Below are 27,147 nucleotides of genomic sequence, written 5' to 3'. Positions count from 1 at the left end.
TTAGATTTTGGCTGAACACAGTCTAACCAGTCTGATCAATCTAACTCTGACAAATTTGCTGTGTACATATGACACCAGTGAAAAATAAAGTCATGTACCGTTTCTTGACTACTTCATCTTCACTTAACAGTATTTTCAAATATTTCCTTTTCAGTGAACAGTTAAGTATTTTCTACATAGGACACCAGTGAAAAATAAAGTGATGTATCGTTTCTTGACTATTTCATCTTCACTTAACGGTATTTTCCAATATTTTTTCGTTTACAGAGAACAGTCCAGTATTTTCTACATATGACACCTGTCAAAAATAAAGTCATGTAGTGCTTTTTGACTTAATAGTAGCTTGCCGTATTTAGTACAGAGACAAACTGTTTTACATTTTACGGTCACTGACTGTTGCAATTTGACAGTTTTTTGCCGTAATTTCAACAGGCTTTTTTTACAGTGTGGGCAGACTACAAATCTCCACGACCACATGCGTGCTCATCATCCCGCACAATATGCTACTATCAACGTGTCCGTGCGCGCAGGGCTTGGAAAAACGACGCAACCCACAATTTCTGGGATGTTTGCGAAAAGCACCAAATACAAAAGTGACAGCGACCGGTGGAAGGAGTTAACAGGTGTCGTGACGCGCTACCTAGCAAAAGAAATGGTGTCGTTCAACACTGTGGAGAAGTCCAGTTTCAAGGCCATGCTACACACCTTTGACAGGCAATATGAGCTACCAGGCCGCAAGTATTTCTCAAATACGGCTGTGCCCAAAATGTTCAACGAGGTGAGGAGTGGCATCTTAACCGAGCTGGGTCAGATAAAGTATGTGGCCTTGACAACTGACATGTGGTCCAGCTGCAACATGATGCCATACATGTCCGTGACTGCGCATTACATTAACCAAGACTGGATAATGCAGTCCAAATGTTTGCAGACCACCTTCATGCCTGAGACCCATTCGGCGGACAATTTGGAAGATGCTCTGCGCAGCACCATGGTGGAGTGGGAGATAGAGGAGACCAAGATCGCCTGCATCACTACAGACAACGGGGCGAACATTGTCGCTGGCATCCGGCAGTTAAGATGGCCATGGCTAAGCTGCTTTGGCCACAATTTGAACCTTGCCATTAACAACTCCCTGACGCAACAGAGGGCGCACACAGACCGCGCCTTTGGGGTTTGCCGAGCTGTCAACGCTGCCTTTTCCCACAGCTGGCTACGGCGCAGTGAGCTTCGAAAAGCGCAGATGGAGATGAACCTCCCCGAGCATGCATTGATCACGGTAATAGTTATGGCAATTGCTACAACTTAAAACTAGCATTTAATGTGTTAGCCTTTATAGCTTTTAACATTATTAATAAATGCATGGTCAAATATAGCACAGGTTGTCAGTTTAGACCAATTTTATAGGTTTATTAAATAAATGTGCAGCTAATTGTTAGGACAACTTAACGAATGTGTATAACTGGGTCTGTGCCTTTACTGACAGGATTGTGCCACGCGATGGGGCTCCAAACAAAAAATGGTGGACAGGATATTGGAGCAAGCACAAGCCATCAAAAGAGTGCTTGCGCAGGACAGAAGCCGCCGACCACTGCCCCAGCTGACATGGCAGGACATAAGTGTCTTGGAATCGGTAAACAAGGCGCTGAAGCCAGTGGCGGACTTCACCGACATTCTCTCCGGAGAAAAATATGTCACCGTGTCCTCCCTGGTACCCATGCTGGGCCATCTCGAAGGCGTGCTTGAGAGATGCGAGGAGGATACTGAGCTGACGGCGAACCTGAAGCGCGTTGTCATGGAACAGATGGAGCGCAGATATGAAGAGCCCACCCAGCGGATGCTGCGCAAAGCAACATTCCTTGACCCCAGATACAGAGGCGACCACATGAGCCCCCCACTACTTGACTCTACAAAATCTGACCTGATCGAAGAGCTCGTGGCTGACAACACAACACAACACAACGCAACACAAGAAGGCCCGACACATGGCGGAGAAGAGGGAGCGGGAGACAGTGCCGCGGCAGCACCCAAAAAAAAGAAGGCGTCTTTGGGGAGTCTTTTAGGGAAAAGGGGGGCCAGAGAGATCACGCTCACTGACGAGCAAAGAGCTCAGGCAGAAATCGCCATTTACCTGCAGGAAAGCGCTATCGACGGGGAAGAGGATCCGCTGAAATGGTGGGCAAATAACCAGAACAGGTTTCCTTTGATGGCAAAAATCGCCAAGAAGTATCTATGCATATGCGCTACCAGCACGCCTTCCGAAAGAGTGTTCAGCACCGCGGGTAGTGTGGTCACACCAATCCGCAGCCTATTAAAGCCTGATAAGGTGAATATGTTGGTTTTTTTGGCCAGAAACATTGATATTTAGGCGGCCTACATCATTTGGAAATAATTAGGCTGCACTCTGTCGGCCATGTAAACGTTTTAAGTTATTACAGTTTTCTATAGCCTAGGCTAAGTCATGCTTTATGTTTGTTTCATTATTTTCTTGATCTTATATTATTTCGTTATTCTTTCCTTTGTTGTTCTGCTGTTGTATCAGTGAAGTGCATGACAAATTATGTGAACGCTTTTGCAGTTTAAAACAGTAGGCCTAAATGCCATTGTGTTTCTGTTTGTTCTTCAACTTTTAATAAACCTGTTCATATTACCTTCGTGTCTATTATATTTTGTAGCCTTTGCACGGAAGCATGCTAATGCTTCCCTTGAAGTTGAACGTGATCAGCCTACTGCATTTTCTGTTGACAATGAGCAAGTTTCCCGACGCAGGTGCAGGCTTATAACGTGAATAACATGAAATGTTTGGCATGGTAAAAATCAAGATAAGCTACCTAGACTCAATACCCTGAATAATAATAATAATAATAATAATAATAATAATAATAATAGACCTAATAATAATAATATGTAGGCTAGCTTATAATAACAATAATAATAATGATAATGATAATAACAATAATAATAGTAATAACAATGAATTGTAGCCTTTAAGAATAAGCCAATTTTGTAGCAGTAGGCTGGGGGGGGGGGGGGGGGGCGTGGCATCACAATGGTTACCATCCATTGTGATGGTGGGTCAAAAATGACGATGGACGATGACATCGTCCATCGGCACAACCCTAGTGGCCAGCAAGCGGGGTACTTCCCCAACCCCAGCAGAGCAAAGCACAGCCAAGCAGCAGGTGAAGCAGGGGCGAAACAGATTCTAACCAAACTCTCCAGCGAAACAGCAGCCGAGGGACATGTAGGCGCACCACACTGGCTGGTTCTTACCGGATGGGCCGCCGATGAAAGCTCAAACAAGCGAATCACCGACACAATGTTTCCAAGGATCGCCACGCCACACCAATTAACTCGAGCAGGCTAACTGGCCTATCAGCCAGCTCCTAGCTCCTAAGCGCCACGTAGGTTACAGTGCGCTCTGAACGATCACAAGTGCGGGTGAGTAATGCCGCTCTTCGCAGTTCATCAGCGGCCCCTCGGCAACCAACGCAGCCAGTCTCACGCCAAAACAATGAGTGGCGGAAACGAGACAGGAAGCAAGGGCCCATTCATATAAATAGATTATGCCCGCCCACTGCTGTCAATCAGCAGCTGTCAATCACACACACTAACGTGATGGCAGGGCCAACCTGCTACACCTTGCACAAAATGACTTAAGAGTCCAGGATCTAGCTTCTTGTCTTTCTAATCACACAAAGTCTCACCGTCTTCCATCAAAGCTGTAAAATGTTGTGAGTTTCCTGAAGGCTGGTGTTCATGATGTCATCGATCCACGATGGTGCTACCATTCATTCATTCAGCTCAGCAGCTTAATCACTCAAATTGTTGAAATAATGTAGTAACATATTTAATGCCGGCCCTCAACCGACAGAAAAGTTCTCGAATCTGACCCGGGCCCGAGACTAATTAAAATATTTCTGTCCGAGCCCGACCGAGGCTCGAGACCAGTGGCATAACAAGAGGATGTTGGGCGCAAGCAAGATTATCTATGTGTGCTCCATCCTTGGAGTTCACATCAGAGAAGACCTCTCTGGCCCACCAACACAGCATCACTGGCCAAGAAAGAAAAGCAACACCTCTACTTCCTGCAGAAAACTGAGGCATGCCAGTGCCCCACCAGCCATCATGACTACCTTCTACAGGGGGACCATTGAGATGGTACACCTACTCCTATCTAACCGGTGATGACCGGATGGAAAATAGGGCGCTGAAAATGATCTTTAACATAACGATGAGATGTCCCCTTTTTTGAGGGCGCCAGGAAGACTAAGCAGGTGAGGACTCACACCGTGTATAAGAGGAAGAGTTTTTAGACAGAGATAGTCAAAAACTAAAACACATTGAAAGGCCTGGGAAGAGGGAAAAATGGAATTCTCCTCATCCATCACCACCGTCAGTTATATTACAACATCGGTTTGTTTTTTTTGGGATCCGATCGCGCTATCGGCTCTTATTTTGAAATCGCGCCACAGACGCTATGAAGAAGCGTGCCGTGCCCCGCCACCTCAGGTAGTTTCTTTCTCCAGAGAGGGTTTATCTCCCTGTTTGTCAGTCACTGCAGGCTCCGGACAGAAGCACCTACAAGGGTGTCATTAGAGGTTGTGAGGTAGACTGCAAGGGAAGGACTGTTTCAGAGCCTGTAAATAAATTATTCACAAAATTCGCTATGCCTCGTTTTTGAAAGTAATGGTCCACATTTGATTGCAAACAGTGTGTTAGGACTTCGAATTGGTTTAGCAGTTAGTTGCCAACACAAATGAAGGCAAACTGTGTTTGAGTTCTGCTGGCAGCTAACTAGTGGTAGCCTACTTAAAAATGAAGTGCTTGATAAACGTTTTACACTTTTAAACAGTCCCCAAATAGTTTGTTTGGAATGCTAATACCAATAAGACTACAAACAAAGTTATGAGCAACTTGACAATTTATTATTGGCCGTTGCATTTAATCAACATTGCATCAAATGTTGTGACAAAACCTGGGGACCATTCCATCAACGGCGGTAACCCCAAATCCGAGCTCAAGTCCGTAAACTGCGCTATTTTTAGACAGAGATCCGTTCCATCAGCCTTGCTAACCTGAAACTCAGCTGAGTTGCCACGGTAATTTATGCTCCAACGTTAACCTGGTAGCTCCCAGGTTTAACACCAGGCTAAATGAATCAGTGTTGCACAAAACATGAACCTGTAGGAAACAGCTGTCACAACGGGCACGTTCTGCTTGATTCCCGCCATCATTTTACGAGATCAAAGCGAACCATTCACTCTATTTTGATAGCCTATGATGTGATAATGCCAGTAAAAACTACAATAGTTACCATTGTCTTTCATTTCGCGGGATTTCTGATAATCAGCACATTTTTAAAAACACTTTTAGTGTTGATTTACTAAGATGATATTGGACAATTCCTTCCATGATAATGAAGACGTGAATGGCCCAGGGGCAGGTGTGCTGCGTAATAAGTGGTCGTCCCGGGTTCAAGTCTTGCATGGCGACATGTTAGAAATGAAAGCTTTACAACATACTTTTGCCTATTCTCCCCTATGATGTCGCTTTGTGGCTGGCTTCATTTGCTGTCAAGCAATAGGTCTACCAATAGGCTTACATTAAATGTAGACCTTTTATTTAGGCTATATTCAGCATAGGCAATACAAAAACGTCTTCACAACCACCTTGCAGATGCCTACGCTTGGAGTTTGCATTGCAATGATTCAATTATCTCTGCCTAACGTTTTACCTAGTCTATGCCTTTTATCATAAAATAAATTCTTCTGAAATATAAAATTAAAACGCCTTCAGATGATGCAAGCATTTTATTTTTACGCATTGAAATTATGGCAGTCGAGGTTCGGACGAGACTCTCCCTTTGATCTGAGTTATGATCTGTCATTACGCATGGTGGGGATTGAACGCTGGTCTCTCAATCACAGTACGGTTGCGAATACCGCTCACCTACAGATGGTCGCCTAATATCTGTGATAAAGACTTGATTTGACAAGGCAAGCCTGAGTCTACAACATGATCGCATTTTCGACAATCGTCGATATGGACTTCCCATGTACAACGTGCACGAGTGCAACGCCAGCTTTGATGAGCAGCTGAAGTGAAACTAGCCAAGCTGCAGTTGATCCTCAGTGGTGCAACGGCGTCAAGTTTAAGCTGTCGTTAGTTGAAACTCTGCTTTTGCACATAAGCGCCGCTAAATCCAGCGCCAATGATGGAATGGTCCCCTGGTGTTCTCCTATCTATGTGTCCTCTTTGTTGGGTCCATTATTGCATCTGATTCTCATTATGCATGTGAGAGCTGCATAAACAAAGTCATAATAAGCAACATTTGTTTGAAAAGTGTTATCTTCAGGCTTATTGGTTTTCTCACTAAGAAATAAATCTTTATGAATGTAGTCTGCAAATATAGGCTAACAGATAATTATGTCATTAAAAAAAGGCCTACTAAAGGGTGTGTGGCAATGAGAGCAAGGCAGGCACCTCACCACATATCCTGTCACTGGAAACTAGAAATCTGCTGCGGGTGTGAGTGCGTGTGTATTGTGCTTACAATAATTTTTTATCATTTTTATGTTATTTATTTTTTTTTATTTTTTTTTTTTTTTTTTTTTTGGGGGGGGGGGGTGCCGGCCCGGCCCTTTATTGGGAGGAATTTTGAAAAACTGGCCCTCGGGGACTTTTAATTGAGTACCCATGATCTATATAATTAGGGCTATTATTTTGGGAGGTGAAAGAGAGAGGGAGAGAGGAGGAGGAGGTATACAGACCTCCTCTGCAAATAATCTCAAGTTCATTCAGCAGGGTCCCGTACCGGTCACCTAGCAACTGGTCAGATAGCAACCACCTACAGTAGCGTGGGAAAGGAGGGGCATACCAGTTCCCAAACACAAACCCCACATGTCCAAACAAAACCACCACATGACAGTTAAGTCTAGTATAGAGAGGGGGGGAGGGCTCTCTCTCTAGTAGGGAATGATAGCAGACATGACTGATTCTTCCCAGAAAGAAGATGAGTCATAAGAAAAATATCTTGGCCTTGACCTTTGATCAAATGATGATTCCTCGATAATTTTCAGCTATTATTTTAGGCGATTAAATTTATGACAAGTTTGACAGAAGGTCAATCATGAAAACAATCAGGGTGTAACATATTGAAATGTTCTATCAAACAGCTTCCTTGGCGGTGGTCTGCACTCTCTGAGTGCATTTGTAGTTGTTGTTCTGCGCTCTTGAGCCATTTTCCAGGTTCTGACACTTATGGCATTTGCTACGCAAATCCGGAATGGCCACCACTACTCAGACACCGAATATTAACCCATGATGGTGCACAGGGACTGTATAGTGGCCTCTAACATGTATAGAGGGGTATATGGGTGGGGCCGATACACAGTCAACTTAAGCACATCATGATCCTTTCTATGCGATGCTATGTAATGTTAACATAGGAATATTCTCACTTTAGCACCACAATAATTTCCCAAAGTGGTAAAACAAATTTTATTAACAGTGGTGTATTTATTTTTCCTAATGTTGAAGGAACGGAAGTGTTTATAAAATTACTATACCTCAGAGTCTCAAGTTTGCACTGAGGATTTGCCAGTCTGCAGGCAAGAACCTCCACACCTGAGTCTGTAATGACATTGCCACTCAGATCCAGCTCCTTCAAAGAGGAAGAGCTAAGGGCATCTGCAATAGTCGAACAGCTCTCGTGTGTCAGGTTGCACTTGTCCAGCCTATGATATAAAGATATGACAATGTATAAGGTACATGTACTGTATCTGTATAAGCCTATTTTGAGCTACTTTCTTATATTTTTTTGCCTGGTTTATTTTGTTCCCCAGGTAATGTACAGGGATTACATAAAGAATCTGAAACACCTGTCATTTTAGTGTGGAAAGTTTCATGGCTTATGGCATGACATGGATATTTCATCCTGCTTTTCATCCTTTCCCGTTTTCTTCTGTGGTGCAGGCCCAGGCTCATCGTCATCCTCAGCGTGTTGTCTCTGAGCAGGCTCTTTTGCTGGAGATAGACTATCAGCTAAATCCAACACCGTAGTGTGCCTCATCGCTTTCCCCTTCCTCCATGAACGATAAGCTTTTAATGCGTGAGTCCAACACAGCAGCTTTGATGACCGTTATGTAACTTTCCATCTGGTTAGATGTCCATATATCCGTTGTGAGTGATTTGCAGTTTTTGATTGTGGCCTCCTGAAGTGTTTGTTTTGTTGTGGTGTATTTGCTGGTAACCACATGCTTCACTGTCTCACATCTTGGGAGGCTGGCGCCAGGCTTGAGGCATTCAATTCAATTTTTAAATCCCTCACCACATTTGACAGGTCGATAGATTTAAAGATGGACTTCCAATAAAAAAAACGGTTTTACTCGCTCCTTTTGAAAAACGGACGGTCACCCCAAGTTAAACTCACATGCAAGGCTTCATAGTGGTGCGTCACCTCGCCTGGCTGTGTTTCCCAATTGACATAAACAATGCAGAGCCACGAGCGAATCACGAAAGCCTGTCTGTGTTGCGTCACATCGAAAGAAGGCGTTGCAGACATGGGTTTATGTCGACCCATTTTTTTCTGCTTGTTTTAAAAACAAGCAACGCCTGGTGGCCCGAAACCTAGCTTAGCCTAGCTATCAGCTGGTTGCTCAGATACACACAGAACACACAGCCAGTTTACATACAGCCTCCCCACTCTAGTCGACCCATGACTGCAGTTCGCCTAGGGGTCGCTGTCGAGAGAGCACAGCCCTGAATGGAGCCTGCATGCCTCCGTTGGCGCCCCTATCGTGCAGTACCACCCGTGGAAGTGGCGAGTCGATAACCAATCAGAGACGGATATCCACGAGAAATCTGGAAAACTCGTTTGTCCACAAGCCACCTTGCTAGGTTGCAAAAACGACTTGAAACAAAGCAACCAGGACGTTTTTTTTTTAAAAAAACAGGTCCAACGCGTAACGCATTCAATAACAATGGGGAACACAGCAGTATTAATGAAATAAAGATGAGAGGACATCTTTAAATAATAAGTAAAACAGTGAGCTGGATACTTCAGCCTTACAAATACTAGTGACAAAACAAAATGTGCTTCATTATTTATTGCATTCAAACTTCAGATCGGCATAGGGTAACTAGGCCAGTAGGCAAGTACGCTACTTATATTCTTGAGGTGGTAATGCATGTTTGTCGTGGACGAATGATAGGCAAATTCTTTACTGCAAATTCTGGGGTCATATTTGTCCTTTTGGAAATTATCCCATATTTCAGAGACTCTTGCAGACATGGCCAAATAAGTGGATGCCTTCTGTCCTTGTCGTGTCACGTCTTCCTTTGTCATGTCCTTCAAATTAAATGTCCCGGAAGCCATTTGACGAGACGCAGCATTTTTTTTTCCTGCGACCAATCGATCAATGGAATTTGGTCGAATGGATTTCTTTGGGGTCAACAAACTATAATCGATTATTTGCAGCAGCCCTAATAATTCATGAAGATTGGCCAACAGGCTGGTCCACTGAAGCCATGAAACTTCCCACACTAAAATGACAGGTTTTTCAGTTTCATTGTCTAACCTCTGTAAAACATTGATCTCTTGTTACCAAACAAATGAACATAAACCCATTTATCACACATATTCTACTTTGTTGGCTGCCCATAGAAATTAAATATGTTGGTATTTGTCTTCAGGAACTAGACGTGTATTAATATAACCATAACAAAACTAATCTACTGCATGCACTGCATTACATGTCTGTCTGAAATGCTGTTTGATGTGTTACAAAATTACACATATACAGTAAAGCCTTTTCCATACAGTATACTATTGGCTATGTACCGTGAATTCTTTAATGTGGAAGGGTGAGATGTAAATGTAGTGTAAGTGCTCTGGTGGCTTCCTAAATGTGATTAAATCTCATCTGTATATTTTGTTTTGATAGACATGTAAAATGTTGGTTCATAACTCATGCCTATATTAGATTATTTACTCCAGCCACAGTGACAGACCAGTATAAAGTATACAGGCCTGCATTAGAGAGTTTACTGTATATATTATTTGAGTACTTTGTTCCATATGTTTTATTAGTATGTCAATGCTATTATGGACCCTGGGAGATCAGCAACATGGCGGTTTGTACTCACAAAGCTTTTGTGGCCGTTTTCACCACAGGCAGGAGTCTCCTCAGACATTCATCTGACCTTTGAAACTTCTTTAGGTCAAACTCTTCAATCACCTTATCTGATGTCAGCAGCACAAATACCAGCGCTGACCACTGAGCAGGGGAAAGCTTAGTACTGGAGAGGCCGCCAGACTTCAGTTGTTTTTGGATGTCATCCACCAGAGACTTGTCATTCAACTCATTAAGACAGTAGAAGAGATTAATTGATCTCTCTGCTGAAAGGTTCTCTTTTAACTTGTCTTTGATATATTTTATTATTTCGTCTCGGCTTTGTGAATTTTTCTCATTGTACGTCAGTAAGCCATGTAAGAGTTTCTGATTTCCCTCCAGTGAGAGACCCATAAGGAAGCGGAGAAAAAGATCAAATTGTCCAATAGAACTCTCCAAAGCCTTGTCCACTGCATTCTTCAGCATTTCAGTGCTGTTGCTCTCTTTCTGATCAGCAAAAACATTCCTTTTGTTTTTGCACATGCAGATGTGTGCATATAAAGCTGCCATGAACTCCTGAATGCTGAGATGTACAAAGCTAAATGCTGTGCCAATGAGTATGCCAGAGTCCTTCTTGAAGATCTGAGTGCACATACCAGAGTACACAGACGCATCATCTACACTAATGCCAATCTGTGTGAGATCACTGTCGCAAAAGATCAGATTGTTGTACAGCAAGTTGTGAAAAGCCAGTTGCCCTAAGGCTCGAGTGGACTCATCCCACTTGGTGTCAAAACTTGCTGTATTAGCATCATACTTCTCAGCCTTGCGTTTTGTCTGAAATATCAAGAAGTGTGAGTACATTTGTGTCAGTGTCTTCAGAATTTGTTCTTCAGTTGACTTAATCGTCACAGTTTGCTCTTCCGTTGTCTTTCCTGTGTCTGCATCTGTGTCCTTAAGAATGTCTTCAAACACCATGGCACAGATCCAGCAGAAGACTGGAATGTGGCACATGATGTAGAGGCTTCTCGATTCCTTGATGTGTTTTAAAACCTTTTCAGCCAGTTTCTGGTCTTCAATCTTCTTCTTGAAGTACTCCTCCTTCTGTTCTTCGTTAAACCCTCGAACCTCAGACACCAAGTCGATACATTCAGGAGGAATCTTACTGGCAGCTGCTGGTCTGGTGGTGATCCAGATGAGAGCAGAAGGAAGCAGATTTCCCTTAATCAGATTTGTCAGAAGGACATCCATGGAGGTTTGAGTCGTTAGGTCAGACCAGATCTCATTTTTATTGAATTTAAGAGGATGTCTGCATTCATCCAGGCCGTCAAGGATGAACAGGACTTTGTATTCCTTGTTTTTGTTAAACATCAATCCTTTTGTCTCAGGGAAAAACTGATGAAGGATCTCCATAAAACTGTATTTGTCTTTCTTCAAATTCAGCTCTCTGAAAGGAAGTGGAAAGACCAATTCAATGTCTTGGTTCTCTGCTCCACTTGTCCAATCCAAGATGAACTTCTGCACAGAAATGGATTTTCCAATGCCTGCAACTCCTTTGGTTAGCACCATTCTAATGGATCTGTCTTCTTCAGACTTAAAAATATTGTTGCACTCAATGGATTTTTCTTCTGAATCTTGAGCCCGAGTTGCTTTCTCCATACATCCAACTTCGTGTTCTTTATTGATTGCACCATTTCCTCCCTCTGTGATGTACAGGTCTGTGTAAATCTTTTCAAGGAGTTCAGATTTTCCCTGCTCTGTTATTCCCGGTAATACACGGCCATACCTCTTCTTCAGGTTCTTCTTTAGCTTTTTCTGGCACAGCTCAATGGGACCTGTTAAATATATTCAAAGCCAGTAATATACTCTAAGTATAGCACTATATGAAACATTGGTCTTTAATTCCAATAAATGTACAATACATACCAGGGTCATCATGTACAAAGAAGTGCGTGAATTTCATACTAAAAAAGTGTGGATGTGAAAATCCTGAAAGTCACTTAAGCGCACATGCACGAGCACACGCTGCCCAAGTCTCCGCCTTGCCTCCTCCCTTAAATATTCTATATGAATATTCTAATTAGTATGAACAGCGCCATTCGTGTGCATTCATTGGTTGAAAGAATGGGAAAGGGGTGAACGCAGGAAATACACTTCATGATGCGAGGTGACAGCTCTGTTTTCGGAGGTAGCCAATTAAAAATGAAAAATGCTGCGCACAATAACAAAATGACTTTGCTGTGTATTAAGTCTGGCATTTGCTCATTCTTAATGTGAGAACTGCAGAAATAAAATTGTCATTTTATAATCCAGTACAGCTGCTGAGAAATAAATGTTTATGTCAGGTATAAATATCAAAGATGACGCATGCATATACGTCACATGTGCAGCGGGTAACCAAAACAATTGTTCAGTTTGTGAAACAAGCATGAAAATTGGTATACGTATAGCCAAATGCATTCCAAAGAGATCTGAATATGGAGGCATCATGAGTTTTCAACATGGTGCCCATGGCAGCCATTTTTTCAATTTTATGAGTAATGGATATAATATGATATTTTAGACATATTTACCATTCATAGTACTTGTTAAATGTCTTATGGTTAATTGAAAAGTTGACATGAATATTCAAGATGGCAGCCATTTTCAAGATGGCCGCCATTTTCAAGATTGCAGCTGTCTCTTGTATGATTGTCTAATATAGTGGAGTCGGTTACGGGAGAAAAAGGCCATTACCGTTACGGAGCTGATAAAAGCGTGACATTTTGAATGATGCTTCCTTAGGACCCCCTCAATGATTTAAGCCTAGGAGCCCAACTGAAATATTCAATTTTCACATCAATCAAGTCAATAATACATGTACATATCAAGCGTCAGTGACAGCTTGGATCATCTACCTCTATACCAGACGTGGGCAAATTCAGGCCCGGGGGCCACATGCGGCCCCCTGAGCCATTTCATGTGGCCCCCAGGGCCTTTACAAGAAAGACAACGTTTAAATCCAAATTCAAACGGTTACTCAACATTCTTAAAATGCTACCAAGAAAACAAGAGTATTGCGAATTTAAGATTCATCTAAGCACATTTACAATGTGCAGAAATATCATTGCTGCAAGTTATGTCAACGTACATCATGTTTTATTAGTGACACGGGCAAGTTGTCTGTGGCATCCGGCCCTTTGGTCAATATTCTAAAGCCAATGCGGCCCTCGGGCCAAAACAATTGCCCACCCCTGCTCTATAAGGACATTACAAAATAAAATGTATGCTGATTAACGTTCAGATATGTACATGTATATCTCAAGTCCTAAGTGCACTATGGAGTGATAGGGGCATTTATGCTTAGGAAATTATGAATAATCAATATGCAATACACCATACATACAGTATATTGACAAATACTTTATGGTTTAAAAGAGCAAAATGGTAACATCTCTGTTTTCTGTTCTACTTTGGGCTTTAACCTAGATGACATGTTGGCTACCTAACCACTTAATTTATTGATTGCTCGTTATTTTTTATTTGTGGGTGTGGTCCTTTGTTCAAAACATGTCTGCCTACCTTCCCTCTCTCACACACTAAAAGTCTTTCAAAAACAGTACTGCAGTACTGTACTGTACTTTATTATACGGCACCATACTGTATTCTACTGTACTTTACTGTATGCTACTGTTCTGTACTGTGCTATTCTGTACTTTATTAAACTGCACCGTTCTGTATGCTACTGTATTGTACTGTACTGCACTGCACTGCACAACTAAATAGAACTGAAACAACTGAGTATTCTGAAGTCATGTGCAATATGATGCAAAAAGGTGTAGTGGGAATGAGTTATGTTACCGTTACCACTAAAAATCTTGAAGGTTAGATGGTAGACTATTCTTCCTCCCAGTCTATTTGTGTGCCTTGCATATCAAGAAAATGAGTATAGGTAATGATTTACTTTTATTGTATATAGCATATGAGAATTGTTGTTTTATATAGATATTCCCCCTATATTGTAAGGGTGGCAAAGACCTACGGTACATGTTGTCCATCAGTTGTCAGTTTTGATAGCAATTGAAGTACTCAAAATTAAGTACGCAAATTCAGAAAAAGTACGCAAATTCAGAAAAAAAACAATTTACCTCTGCCTACTTACTCAACACCTACTTAGAAATCATTTCCATTTAATTTGAACTGAAGCCATAGTACATGTATATTGAGTAATCTGTAGGCCTAATGCCATTCAGATGACTGAAATGCACTCAGTATATGCACAATGCTACTTGTGAAAATGAATTAGGTGATCTTATAGGTTCACACATAATGGAAAGATCCTGTCCTTTACCCTCTCGCATACGAATAAAAAATATCTGTTATGGAAATTAGAGGATGGAGAACCTGCTACCTTGGACATCTTGCACTGACACTTCCCCATTCAGATGCTGCTGAGTAAGCATTAGCAGCAGTCTATTCTCACCATAGTTTTAGTGTGGGCAATGCTCATTTTAATTCAGAACAAGAATCTTCTCAAATCATTCACAATGTTCCATTTGCTGTAAAGCGTGTAACTATGTACATTTTTGTAGTTTCATCAATCTGGTCAAGCAGACTAGCACTGCTGCCCTTGCTTCATCTCTGCTGAGGACTATATTAACATTGTCAGCTAAGAATAATGTCAAGTAATTACAATGTAATGCATTACACAACATGACATGATGTATATGTCATGGTAGACCTTTTTTTCAAGGGCTCCTAGGCTAGAATTACAGCATATACCCTAAATAAACACCAAAGTTTGGTGCTTTTGTCACTTCTGTAAAGGTAAAACCCTTAACCGACTACTCAATATAGGTGATATTGGTAACAGTGATACTATACTGTAGGCTACATTAAGTATGGAGTGTGATAAGAGGAAGCCTTTGGTCAATTCCAAAGTTGCAAAATTTCAGAATTCGACATCCTAATAAATGACTGATTTGACACTGATATCACCTATATCCGACATTCATACAAGGAACGGCTGCCATCTTGAAAATGGGGGCCATATTGAAAATGGCAGCCGCCATCTTGAATATTCATGACAACTTTACAATTATCCATAAGACATTTGGAAAGATCCTGTCCTTTACCCTCTCGCATACAAATAAAAAATATCTGTTATGGAAATTAGAGGATGGAGAACCTGCTACCTTGGACATCTTGCACTGACACTTCCCCATTCAGATGCTGCTGAGTAAGCATTAGCAGCAGTCTATTCTCACCATAGTTTTAGTGTGGGCAATGCTCATTTTAATTCAGACCAAGAATCTTCTCAAATCGTTCACAATGTTACATTTGCTGTCAAGCATGTAAGCACAGACGTACCCATACTATGTACAATTTTGTAGTTTTCATCAATCTGGTCAAGCAGGCTACCACTGCCCTTGCTTCATCTCTGCTGAGGACAATATTAACCTTGTCAGCTAAGTATAATGTCATGTAATAACAATGTAATACATTACACAACATTACATATTGTATGACATGATAGACATTTTTTTCCCCAAGGGCTCCTAGGCTAGAATTAAAGCATATACCCTAAAGAAACATCATGCAAAGTTTGGTGCTTTTGTCACTTCTGTAAAGGTATAACCCTTAACCGACTCTACTAAATATAAGTGATATTGGTAACAGTGATACTATACTGTACATTAAGTATGGAGTGAGATAAAAGGAAGTCTCTGGTCAATTCCAAAGTTGCAAAATTTCAGAATTCGACATCCTAATAAATGACTGATTTGACACTGATATCACCTATATCCGACATTCATCAAGGAACGGCTGCCATCTTGAAAATGGGGGCCATCTTGAAAATGGCCGCTATCTTGAATATTCATGACAACTTTGCAATTATCCATAAGACATTTACCAAGTAGTATGAATGGTAAATATGTCCTAAATATCATATTATATCCATTACTCATAAGAAAACAGTTGTTGCTGGCAGCCATTTTGAAAAATGTTGAAAACTCATGACGCCTCCATATCCAGATCCTTTTGGAATGCCTTTGGCTATATGTATACCAATTTTCATGCTTGTATCACAAACTGATCGATTCCTTTATATTTCGGAGCTAAGATATTGCACTATGTAGCCAAAATTCACCTGTTAATTGATGGACTGATTTTACAGTTGCCTGTTAAAAGATAAAGACAAGATGCGCTGCGATGAAGATATTTCCAACAAATGCGAGAAAGACACACAGAGGCCGTGTCCTGAAAATATTCAATGTTTAATAGCTGCCAATTCTTGAAGCAATACTGCTCATGGGCCTCCAACCGTTGTAATTCCAGGATAGTTTAATGAGTCTGTTTAATTTTAACTAGCTGTCACTGTGTCTCGATATGGTGGAAGTGGCTTTCTTTTTTCTATCACGCGCCTCAATATTCAAATCCATGTTTGACTGACAGTAGTTTTTGTCATATTTCCTGTGTTCCATGACCGCTTACAGCACATGTGGTACAGCACATTTATCTGCCGCCAAAATGACAAAATGCAACAGAAATGGGCTTACGGCAACTTCCATGGCAACTCTGAAATTTGCGCGGAGATCCGCAGTTTTCCACGTCTAGTCAGTTTACATTTTTACGTGTCCATGGAGAACAACTTAACACATTCAATACCAGCCGTTTTTTGGAATTTAGCTGTAGACTCCCAGCCAATTTCATAATTTTTTTGTCATTATTTGAACAGCTACCTAATATTTTGTCTTCAACCCACAGACACATGTCAGGGCTTGCTCGAAAGCCCAAAATCTCAGCTGTCTGTATATTTTTACGGTTTGTTTCTAGCTTATTCCATTCCGAAGTTATTTCACTTTAAGCGAGCACTGGTTTAGGTAAAAATAGCGATTTTCAACATTCGAACTGAGATAAAGCCTTTTTTGTCACGGGTGCGCTCTGACTCTCCGAGTTTAAATTGCGGGTCTAAATGCATTTTCACGCCTGAAGAACAACTCCAGTAGCTTCCAAGTAAACTATTTTGATGCAAAAATCACCTGATCAGGCAATCTGAAACGCCAGCTAGCTAATGTCACTGGACTGGCAGTTTTCGTTCTGTAGATAAAAGTAGACGTGCCAAAGTACTCACCCAAAATTAGGTTACTTCCTGCTGTGTTGCATGCTGTTTTTCATTACAACCTTCCATTTTACACCTATCTTGATGGCAGCAAAACTCCTTATCCTTCCATCATATGTTTAGGAACAGGCTAGCTAGCAAGGGCTGTGCTGACAGGACATGTTTTGTCTTGATGCTCTAGGAAGTAAATGGAGACGTGACGTGACGTGATCAGGAAGTGATTTGATTCGCTATAATCAGGGGCGCCGCCAGGAATTTTGGGCCCTATGAAAGATTACAATTTTGGGCCTAGGCCTATGCAATTCTTCTATTCAATTTACCAACATCTGAGTGAAGACGGTGGCCAAAAGGGTGGTTGCTTTCACATTTGCCCACCACTCTGTGGTTAAGATTTCACTTGATCCCCACAAAGAAAAGATTTTTCAGCCCTGATGCAATCGCTTCGGCAGTAGGTCATGGTCGTCAGGAAAGTATTACGTTTGGAGGGTCATAGTTTATCACTTTTGCCGTTGACGATAAAGGTGGAGTTTTTAAATAGGCATAGGAAATGTGCTAACATGCTCTCTTGGAGGCTAATCCAAGGATTCTTACCATTTGATAGCGTTTGAAAATGTCATTGAGTGAGCATACCTTCTTTCTTGGAGAAAATTTGAGTGACCAGTTGCCTGCCTCTTCTGGCCCTCTCGTCTTTCTCCCGTCTTTCCTTGAGTTTTTGCCAACCTGACTACATTACTCTGTCACCACCAGCTCACCATCATGTGATTAACACATAGATTGTATATTACTAACATTCTATGGGTTAGCCCACGCCTAAGACCTCAGTCGCTCTGTACTCCTGCTGCCAGCATTTTTCGGATGCTGTCCGATTCAACGCCTCGCGCGTTGTCAGTTTGAACCGCACCATTTTGCAAGAGCTCAGGGGGAAGGGTAAATGACAATATAATAAAGAACTGACGAAAACGTTATGGAAATCGATAGTTGTGGGTTTAATACGTATTTCCAATTACTATTTCTTTGTAATTTGACATTTCTGGAAAAAATATTTTTTTTTATTGATTGCCATCCGTGGGCCGTTTGGTCCATGCTGTGTTGGTCTGGGCCGTTTGAATCAGTACCACCTTCCCCCCCCCTGACGGCGCCCATGGCTATAATAAAACTCAAATACTGTGTGTAATAAAATGCACAGATGATGAAATATCCACATCCTGACTTTGTAGGAATTTTGACTTGGTAGGTTTTCATGATCTATGTCAGTTCTGTTCATCACATTATTACGAAAATCACACAGAATGTGCATTAGAACGTGATAACATAATTTTACGGTTTGGGAGCCAACACATGGGAGGCTAAACGTATTTTTACGTGACTTGGTAGTGAATGTGTTAAGTAAATTTTTTGTCCGTAAGTGAGCTTCGTACATGAGGCTCCTGGACTACTAAAATGTAAACTAAAAATATTTTTTTACCAATTATTTTTTTCTCCAGTGACTTAGCCAGGTCTGTCTGGTTCATGTTCCGTAGGAAATGTACTGTAATGTTGAGGGCCCCCTCTCTGGCATTGTAGTTGTCATCCTCTCCCTTGTCATAGAATTTTGTGTTGTCCTTTCTCAGGAGTTTCTTAAATTTCTCCAGCTCATGCTTCATGAATACCATCACTTTCTTCTCCAAGTCCTTTGATCAAACATTAGAAAGGAAATGCATGCTCATTAATAATTTTACTTCAATCATTGAGTTTACAGTATTATCTTTGAATGACACAAAACTATCCATAGTATGATGGCATGTTTTAGAGTTGATGTAAATGTGTAAGATGATAAAGTTTTGTCTCACCAAGAGGATGTTGTTTAAACAACCATGTGTCTTCATTGGTTTGCTGGAGAGAACAAAAACATGCTTGTTAACATTCTATCATTTTTTGGAAATGTTAGTAGGTCACATTAAACTAAATAATTTTTTCACCAGTGTCCATTGTCCTCCTGAATCCAAAATCGAAAGAGGCTGAAGATGCCAGGCTACCTTTCACCATGCTACTTTTCACCTTTAAAACTCTCCAATGCGTGAGGCGGATGGTGCTCTCTCTCTCGCCCACACACACACGCGACGTAGCCTGTAACGTAACTCTTTGCACTCTTCGCAAGACCTAATGCCAATTGACTCGTCTTGTTGGATACCAGCCAAACTCACAAGCCAGATAGCCAATAAAATGGAAAAAGACTGCCGTCTTCTCTTTGCTGCCCTTATAGCCTACTAAATAGCCTATTGCCTCCACATTTACGTTTCTCTTAAACACTCCGTCACCCTGCGACAAATCACAATCCTTGCTAATGAAATAGCCTATATGAACACGCGCGTGTGTGTGTGTGTGTGTGTGAGAGAGAGAGAGAGAGAGAGAGAGAGAGAGAGAGAGAGAGAGAGAGAGAGAGAGAGAATCACTTGAGAACGAACGAATGCGGATAAGATGAAAAGCCTCCCTGGCTGCGCAGACATTGTTTAGTTTATAGTTTTGGGGCATAATTTAGTGGCATCTGGGCTACACTCGGTGCATTGATTAGTCATGTATAGGCGTATAGCAAACTGCAAAAATGCAGGTGGGTCGACGTTAATCTGTTCTGTTGGTTATGGCTACGAGAGTTCTGCATGTGTTCCCTCGCAGAACAACAGTTAAGGCCGTGGCAAAAGGCTACTCTTATAGTCCAGCAGCTAACTGTCAAAATAGCCCAGAATAGTTCACTTTGGTATGCAAGCATGAGATTTGGTAGAGACATTCTCTAAGGCCCACTGTATCATAAAAAGGCGTTGGCCACGCAAAAATCCAAGATGGCTGCCCGTTTTCAAGATGGCCGCCCTTCATTGACCAATTTTACCATATTCATGAACATATGCTTTACTGAGCTATTTAAAATGTTTCAAATGACTTGATGTGGTCAATTTGTCATTCTATTAAAGTAATATTATCTCATTAGCTGCAACAGGCGTTAAAGAGTTATGTTTTTTCATTTATTGAGGAGTTTTTGGGACCGTTTAACACCACTCGGATTACCCTTACTCTGGTCTACTTTACTGGACAATTAATTATTAAACAAACTAATTTAAATAGTCTGAAACATTTTCTGACTATGCAGCTCTTGATTTTCTGCCGAGGATTAGAGAGTATGCAAGTGTATACAAGACAACACACATTATCTTTGATGTCTATGTTCCATCCAGTCTGAAAGCAGATACAAGGTCCAAAAGAGGTCAAGGGATGAGACGCAAGGTCACAGAGAGGAACACTCTTCCGTCAAACTGGCAAAACTTTTTGAGGAACAATGATAACAAGTCAGAGTTGTTTCACTTCCTGGCGGAGAAGATAGGTCAGATGCCAGCACAAAACATGGTTATTGTGACCAAAGGACCCCTGGCACTCAGCACACCTCAAGTTAGTCTGTCTGAACTGAACATGTGTACGCAGGAGGAGGCAGACTGCCGCATCTTTGTCCATGCCAGATATGCTGTAGCACAAGGGAGTAAATCTGTCATAGCACTGATTCTTGAGAAAGCGGCTAAAACATGTCTCAGCAATAAACTGCCAATTCTGTTGAAAATAAAATACATTTTCATGAACAAAATGAATCCAGGTAAAGACCCAGGGGTCTGTTACACAAATGTACAGTCGTTTGAAATATTTAAGTGTAATTTTATTATTTTTCATGGCTATAAACCTGCCCACACCCTGTAAAACAGCTGTCCCAAGGACAGACATCATCATTTCAATTGACTTAAAATGTAAAAATCACTGATATTATTGAATAATATCACCATGATGTGAAAGTCCATATTGAAGTGGTTCTGCAGATATGCACATAGTGCGTGTAAAACAATATTTACTATTATTTTCTGATTGCTCAAAGTGTGTCCAGCATATTGGTCACCACCGTCAGATTTTTTTTAAAAGACAATAAAATCAGGGATGGACAAGGTCATTGTCATTACTTAGGACCCCTTTTCAAACCTTTAGCTCTACTGAATACTCTACTGAATACCATCACTGAAGCTCCTGTAAGTTTACTAATTTCTCCTCAATTTGTTAATTTGTTTGGACACTGGTACTGTCCCAACCATAAACTGTCAACACCGTCAGGGGTTTTAATAGTATTATGTTACATTAATGTTAATTATATATACTTTTTCAGAAGCGGCATGAAGTCCCTAAGAAACAGAGCGAAAACGAAGTGGCTGATGTGGGCAAAAAATGCATAATATGTAAAAGAGCGCTTTTTTGTCTCACACCATCAGATGTCACCACCGTCAGGTTTTGTTCCGCTCATCATCTTGATCCATATTTTACTCAATTGTGCTGGTTCATGAAACATTACCAGACATGTTAGTAATAGTTGTGAGCCAAACTTATACTCCAGCCTCCACTGAGGTGCATTTGGAGGGTTTTTTGTCACAAAACCTGACGGTGGTGACATCTGATGTAGTTCACAAAAAAGCATGTGTTTTACATGTTTTGACAAGTTTTAAGAATATGCTTCCAATAAGTATCTACAATTATGTTGAATTGTAAAAGTAATTCACTTAAATACAATAAACATGTTTTTTTACTTCTAATTCTGTCTGACGCTGGTGAAAAAATCAAGAAAGAGCCCATTTTATGAAAAATGTAAAACATGGGGAGCTTAGCCAATACATTCACTGCACAGCCAAGACCTTCATCTATCATAATACACCTCTATGTTTTGGATTTGAACAACTTAAAACCTGTTTATGCCACATTTTCAATAATCTAGGCCTACTTCCTAGAGTATCTAACCAATGAAGAATGAAGTTTATGCTAGATGTCATTGACTTGAGAGGGCTATTTATTTTGCTAAATGTAGGTAGGCTAATAATTAGGTCACTTTCACCACCTTCATATTACTGTCACCACCGTCAGTTCTTAAGTCACCACCGTAAGAAGGAGTTTTGGACATTTTAAATGAATGTGCTTACAAAATTTTCCTTTGGAGTTGTTGAATTATCAAAGTAATAGCAAATTTAAGCCTACACGAATATTTGTGAAATTACAAAAAATTGTTTGATCTATTTAGGCATTAAGTAAGCATTGTCTGACAGCACACACAAAAAATTAGAACACATGAAGCAGTATTAAAATAGAATGAAAGTGAATTTTCAACATTTAAAGCCGTATGTGTGAACCAAAAAAACACACAAAATCACTTAAAAACTCCAGATACATAATGCAACCAAATCAATACACTTTTTATTGCTTTTAATTGTGTCTGACGGTGTTGACAAAAAACAAGGTATGATCGGAGAAAAACCTGATTTCTGAAAAAAAAATCAAAATGGGGAGATTGGCCTTGTGCATTTCTGAAAAGTCAAGACCTTAGTCTACAAGGATATACCATATTATTTTCTAATTCACTTCGTTTTTTTCTTTCAAGATTACAACCTGTTTTAGCCACTTTCTCAAGAATCAGTGATAATCAAAGCCAATGACACAGATGTCCTTGTCATTGGCCTGAGTGTGTTCCCATCTCTTCAAACCATGGGTCTGCAGCAACTCTGGCTGATGTTTGGACAAGGTCAGAGCCTTCGATGGATTGGCATTCACAACCTTTACAGCGCTGTTGGCGGAGAGAAGTCCAAAGGCATGCTGTTCTTTCATGCTTTTACTGGTTGTGACGTGGTCTCAGCATTCCGAAATAAAGGGAAGAAGACCGCATGGCAGACATGGGATGTTTTCCCACAGGCAACGCCCATATTCTCTAAGCTCAGCCACTGCCCACCAACCAGGGGCGTAGCACCAAATTTGGGGCCCTAGGAATGACCTCTTCCATGGGCCCCCCTACACACACCCCAACCTACCCACGTTTTTGCATTAAAGGAACAGACCACCCTTTTTTGATTTTCACATAATTGCAGTATCTCCAAGCATTATTCATGAACGTGCATATAATTTTCGTCTATGTGTTTGCATTGCCCCGTTTGACAGTATACCCAAATTAGGCATAGTAATGCAAGTCTATGGTACAAAATAAAACACCATCAAATGTACTTCTAAACCACTTTAAAATGAATGTAACATTCACCAGAGTGTAAAACAGCAATTTAATTCGGTCCAGTGATCACTTGTGGCTTGATGCTAAAGATACCAGTTACTTTCAGTGATTATGCTAAGCTATGCTAATAATTCTGATCCAATAAATCTAAGTACTGAAAACACAGAGGAGAAAATGATATGCACATTCATGAACAATGCTGGGAAATACTGCAAATATGTGAAAATCAAAAAAGGGTGGTCTGTTCCTTTAAAAGTGGTATTTTACACAAGTTATTGACACTTTCATACTCTCTGGCATATATAGTAAGGTTCTGAAGTAAAAAGGGTTGTGTTTCTTGAATTAATTGTAAGTTATAGCAGTTAATATTAGAAATTACAAGTGGCGAGGGCGGCCATCTTGAAAAATGGCCGCCATCTTGGATTTCTCCGTGGCCAACGCCTTTTTTTGATATAGTGGCTTTTGAAAGAAAAATGTCTGCACACTTAAATCCCCTTTGTGTTCTTTTTAATAGATTCTAGATTTTTCTTTCAATTTTACACAGTTTTTGTTTATGTTTGGCACCTTTTAATCGAGAGTGCGGTGTGATCCGGCTAAACATTGATATAGTGGCTTGTAATGAACAAGTGTGCCAATTTTGATGCTTGCATACCAAAGTGAACTATTTTTGGACTTATTTTCACCACTATTATTTAAAAAAAGAATGCAAACGAAAATATGTCCAGGGGTGCACATAACTTTTTTTCAAAATAATATACCAATTTAATTACTCTGTGATCGAAAAGGAAGCTTTAGCATTAATTTGGGCACTGCAACACTTTGAAGTCTATGTGGGAGGGGGTCTCCATCCAATTGTGGTCTACTCAGATCACAACCCTCTCACTTTTCTGCAGTCTTTCAAAGGGTCCACCAACCAGCGCCTGTTGCGCTGGGCACTGTTTTTGCAGCCATTCCACCTGTTGATCCGCCATATTCGCGGGGTGGAAAACGTGATGGCCGATGCGCTCTCTCGGGCTCTGGACCAGGAGGTCTAGGCATCTTCCCTCATTCCTGACCGACTTTTTCTGTGTTTCCTTAAAGGTGGCTGTCCTTGGTACCGGGATTTGCTGGTTTGCAGAGGGGGGGTTTGGGGAAGGAGGGTGGTGGGGATGGTTCTGGATCAGGTTGGTCTGGGGTGGCTGAGGTAGGGCTGTCCCGACTATTCGACGTAATCAATTACGTCGATTGCGTAATGTCGGCGTGTTCAACATACCGTCGTTTACGTGATTTGCGCAAAAAAAAAAAGTGACTTGCGCGAGCCGCGAGGTAGACGTGCTAAACAGAAGCCCAATGAAAAAAAGTGATTTGTGCGAGCCGCGAGGTAGCCTACGTGCTGAAAACAGAAGTGGAGAAAATGACAGGGGCTGCACGTCCGAGAGTGTCAGTGTCAAACAAAGATGAAGGTAACAGTGGCACCACTTATCAGCCCAATAAACGGACAAAGACATCTAAAGTGTGGCGATATTTTAAAGACAAGGCACAAGACCTGGTTGTGTTTCTGTAGGAGACTATATTTATTGAGGAAGTGAAAGTTTTTCAGATCGAGGCGCGCGGTATATTTCACACTGCTTTATACTGTCGCTATGCTGGCGGCGTGCATAGCAACGACAGGGAGATAAGGCAATGATTCGTAATGTGCCTGTTATAGACGCAATATTCAACACCTTTAGAGAAGAGCTTGTATACAAAGTTAAAAAGTAAATGAAGACAACAGAAGTGTGCATATTCCGGCCAACAGCGTGAGATGTGGAGAAGTGAGAGGAATGCATGCCTGATTCAGAAAGGTCTCTTCCCTTCTCCACGGACGGTGCACGAAGTTCACCTCGCACTATTCAATATTGTTTGTGCCGACTGCAGGTCTAAATAAATAGTAATATTATTCTAATAATATAATAAGTCATAATTATGTCGTGCTGCAATTACTAACTGGGTCTATATTAGCGACAGAAAGGGGATAGGGACCAGCAGGGTTTTGGTGCGTCAACAGAATGACATGGACAGAGTAGCCTCGACGTTCTTTCCTTGCAGGCTACTCAACTCTGGTAGCCTTTACCCTAACCTATAGTGGCCCATATTTGTTTCCACTTTCCTAATACTGTATAGCCTAACTTGGGCCTCTTTATACATCAGTAAATGTAGGCTAATAAGCCCCTCCCTGCAGGACATTTACACCACACGCCTCACCCGGAAAGCACTGATGATCATCAAAGACACAAGCCACCCTGCACACAAACTGTTCAGCCTCCTGCCCTCTGGAAAGAGGTACAGGCGCCTCCGTTCCCGTACCACCAGGCTGGCGAGCAGCACAATGCACCAAGCGATCAAGATGCTGAACACTCAACCCACTCTCCCTCCACTGTCAGCCTCTAGCCAGCAAGGCCACTGACAACCCCCCCCCATCCCCCACCACCATATCTGCGACTGAACATTCCACCTGCACTACTATACTTGTGACTGAACTTTCAACCTGCACTAACTCAAAACATGCACACACACACACACACACACACACACACACACACACACACACACACACACACACACACACACACACACACACACACACACACACACAAGCACACTGCACTTTCTGCACTAAACCCAAACATACACACACTGACACACACACACACACACACACACACACACACACACACACACAGCACACACACACACACACACACACACACACACACACACACACACACACGAACACACACACAAGACGCACACCGCACCTTCTACCTGCACTAAACACATACACACACATACACACACACACACACACACACACACACACACACACACACACTGCTGCTGGTGTACTTGACAGACCTTTTTTAATATTTATTTTCTTCAAAATGCTACTATTACCATGTCAGAACGCTATAAAGGACTTTTTTTTAGGAAAAGCACAACAAATACCTCTTAATGTATGTCCTCTACAAGTCTTCTGTTGTCCAGTCTTGCACTTTAAATGTCTGTATGAGCACTGTCTATGTCCATACTGTCTTAAGTCCATGTATAAGTACTGTCTATGTCTATACTGTCTATGTCCTTACCTAGATTAGTCTATGTCTGTATGGGAAAGCAAGAAATGTAATTTCAAATTCTTTGTATGACCAGTGCATGTAAAGAAATTGACAATAAAACCTACTTGACTTGACTTGACTTACTTGATTTGAACTGAAACAAATAGATATAGATATTATATTAGGCCTGTATGTATTATAGTTTTTTTAAAAAATAAATCATTGTCCTAATAGGCCCTAGGTGCACTCTGCTTTATTTGTCTGTTATTTTTTCAGGCCAAAATTAAGTGGAATATCACAGATTTTCCCTTCCAAATTTGAAAAAAATAATAATAGCGACTATTCGAAAAAAAATAGTTGATAGAATAATCGGGAGAAAAATAATCTGTAGGGACAGCCCTAGGCTGAGGGGCATCAGGGGTGGTTTTGAATTGTGTGCGCTGCGGTGGCTACTGTCATTTTCATGTGTTTCGTTTTTGTTTTCTATTTTTGTTGATGGTGCTTCAGAGACCCATTAGCATGGGCCTCTGTTTTTAAGGGGGGGGGGATGTCATGCCCGGCTCTGCCGGTTAGTGTTTGGGGCACTTTGCTCCTCCGACCCGCAGGTGGAGCTGTGCCTAACTAGCTGTGCCTAATCTCTTGAGGGCTGCTGATTGGGTAGCCTATAAAAGGCCTCCCATCAGCATACTCTCTCTCTCTCACTCTCTCTCTCTCTCATCCCCACAGGCACATTCATGAGGCGACCGTATGGTCAGAATGTCATGCCATATGGCTCGTTAGTGGCTGTAACATTAAGGGAGACCACACTGATTCGTA

The 27,147-nt window shown here is 41.4% G+C and overlaps 1 protein-coding gene across 1 annotated transcript in view; it reads right to left on the bottom strand.

Moving 5' to 3' along the window:
• The window catches only part of LOC134441957 (NLR family CARD domain-containing protein 3-like), a 48,324-nt gene extending 25,458 nt beyond the window's left edge, over positions 1–22,866 (bottom strand). Inside the window, exons 1-4 of the mRNA XM_063192340.1 lie at positions 22,699–22,866; positions 18,663–18,884; positions 10,147–11,927; positions 7,569–7,736 (exon numbers count right to left, since the gene is read on the bottom strand). Coding sequence (XP_063048410.1) covers positions 7,569–7,736; positions 10,147–11,927; positions 18,663–18,884; positions 22,699–22,866 — 2,339 coding nt within the window. The remainder of the gene's footprint in view (positions 1–7,568; positions 7,737–10,146; positions 11,928–18,662; positions 18,885–22,698) is intronic.
• Between the last annotated feature and the right edge of the window lie 4,281 nt (positions 22,867–27,147).

The sequence above is a fragment of the Engraulis encrasicolus genome, unplaced genomic scaffold (genome assembly GCF_034702125.1).
Source record: "Engraulis encrasicolus isolate BLACKSEA-1 unplaced genomic scaffold, IST_EnEncr_1.0 scaffold_101_np1212, whole genome shotgun sequence".
NCBI lineage: Eukaryota > Metazoa > Chordata > Actinopteri > Clupeiformes > Engraulidae > Engraulis > Engraulis encrasicolus.
Note: the sequence above shows the minus strand (reverse complement) of the source record. Positions and strands in the feature narration are given on the sequence as shown.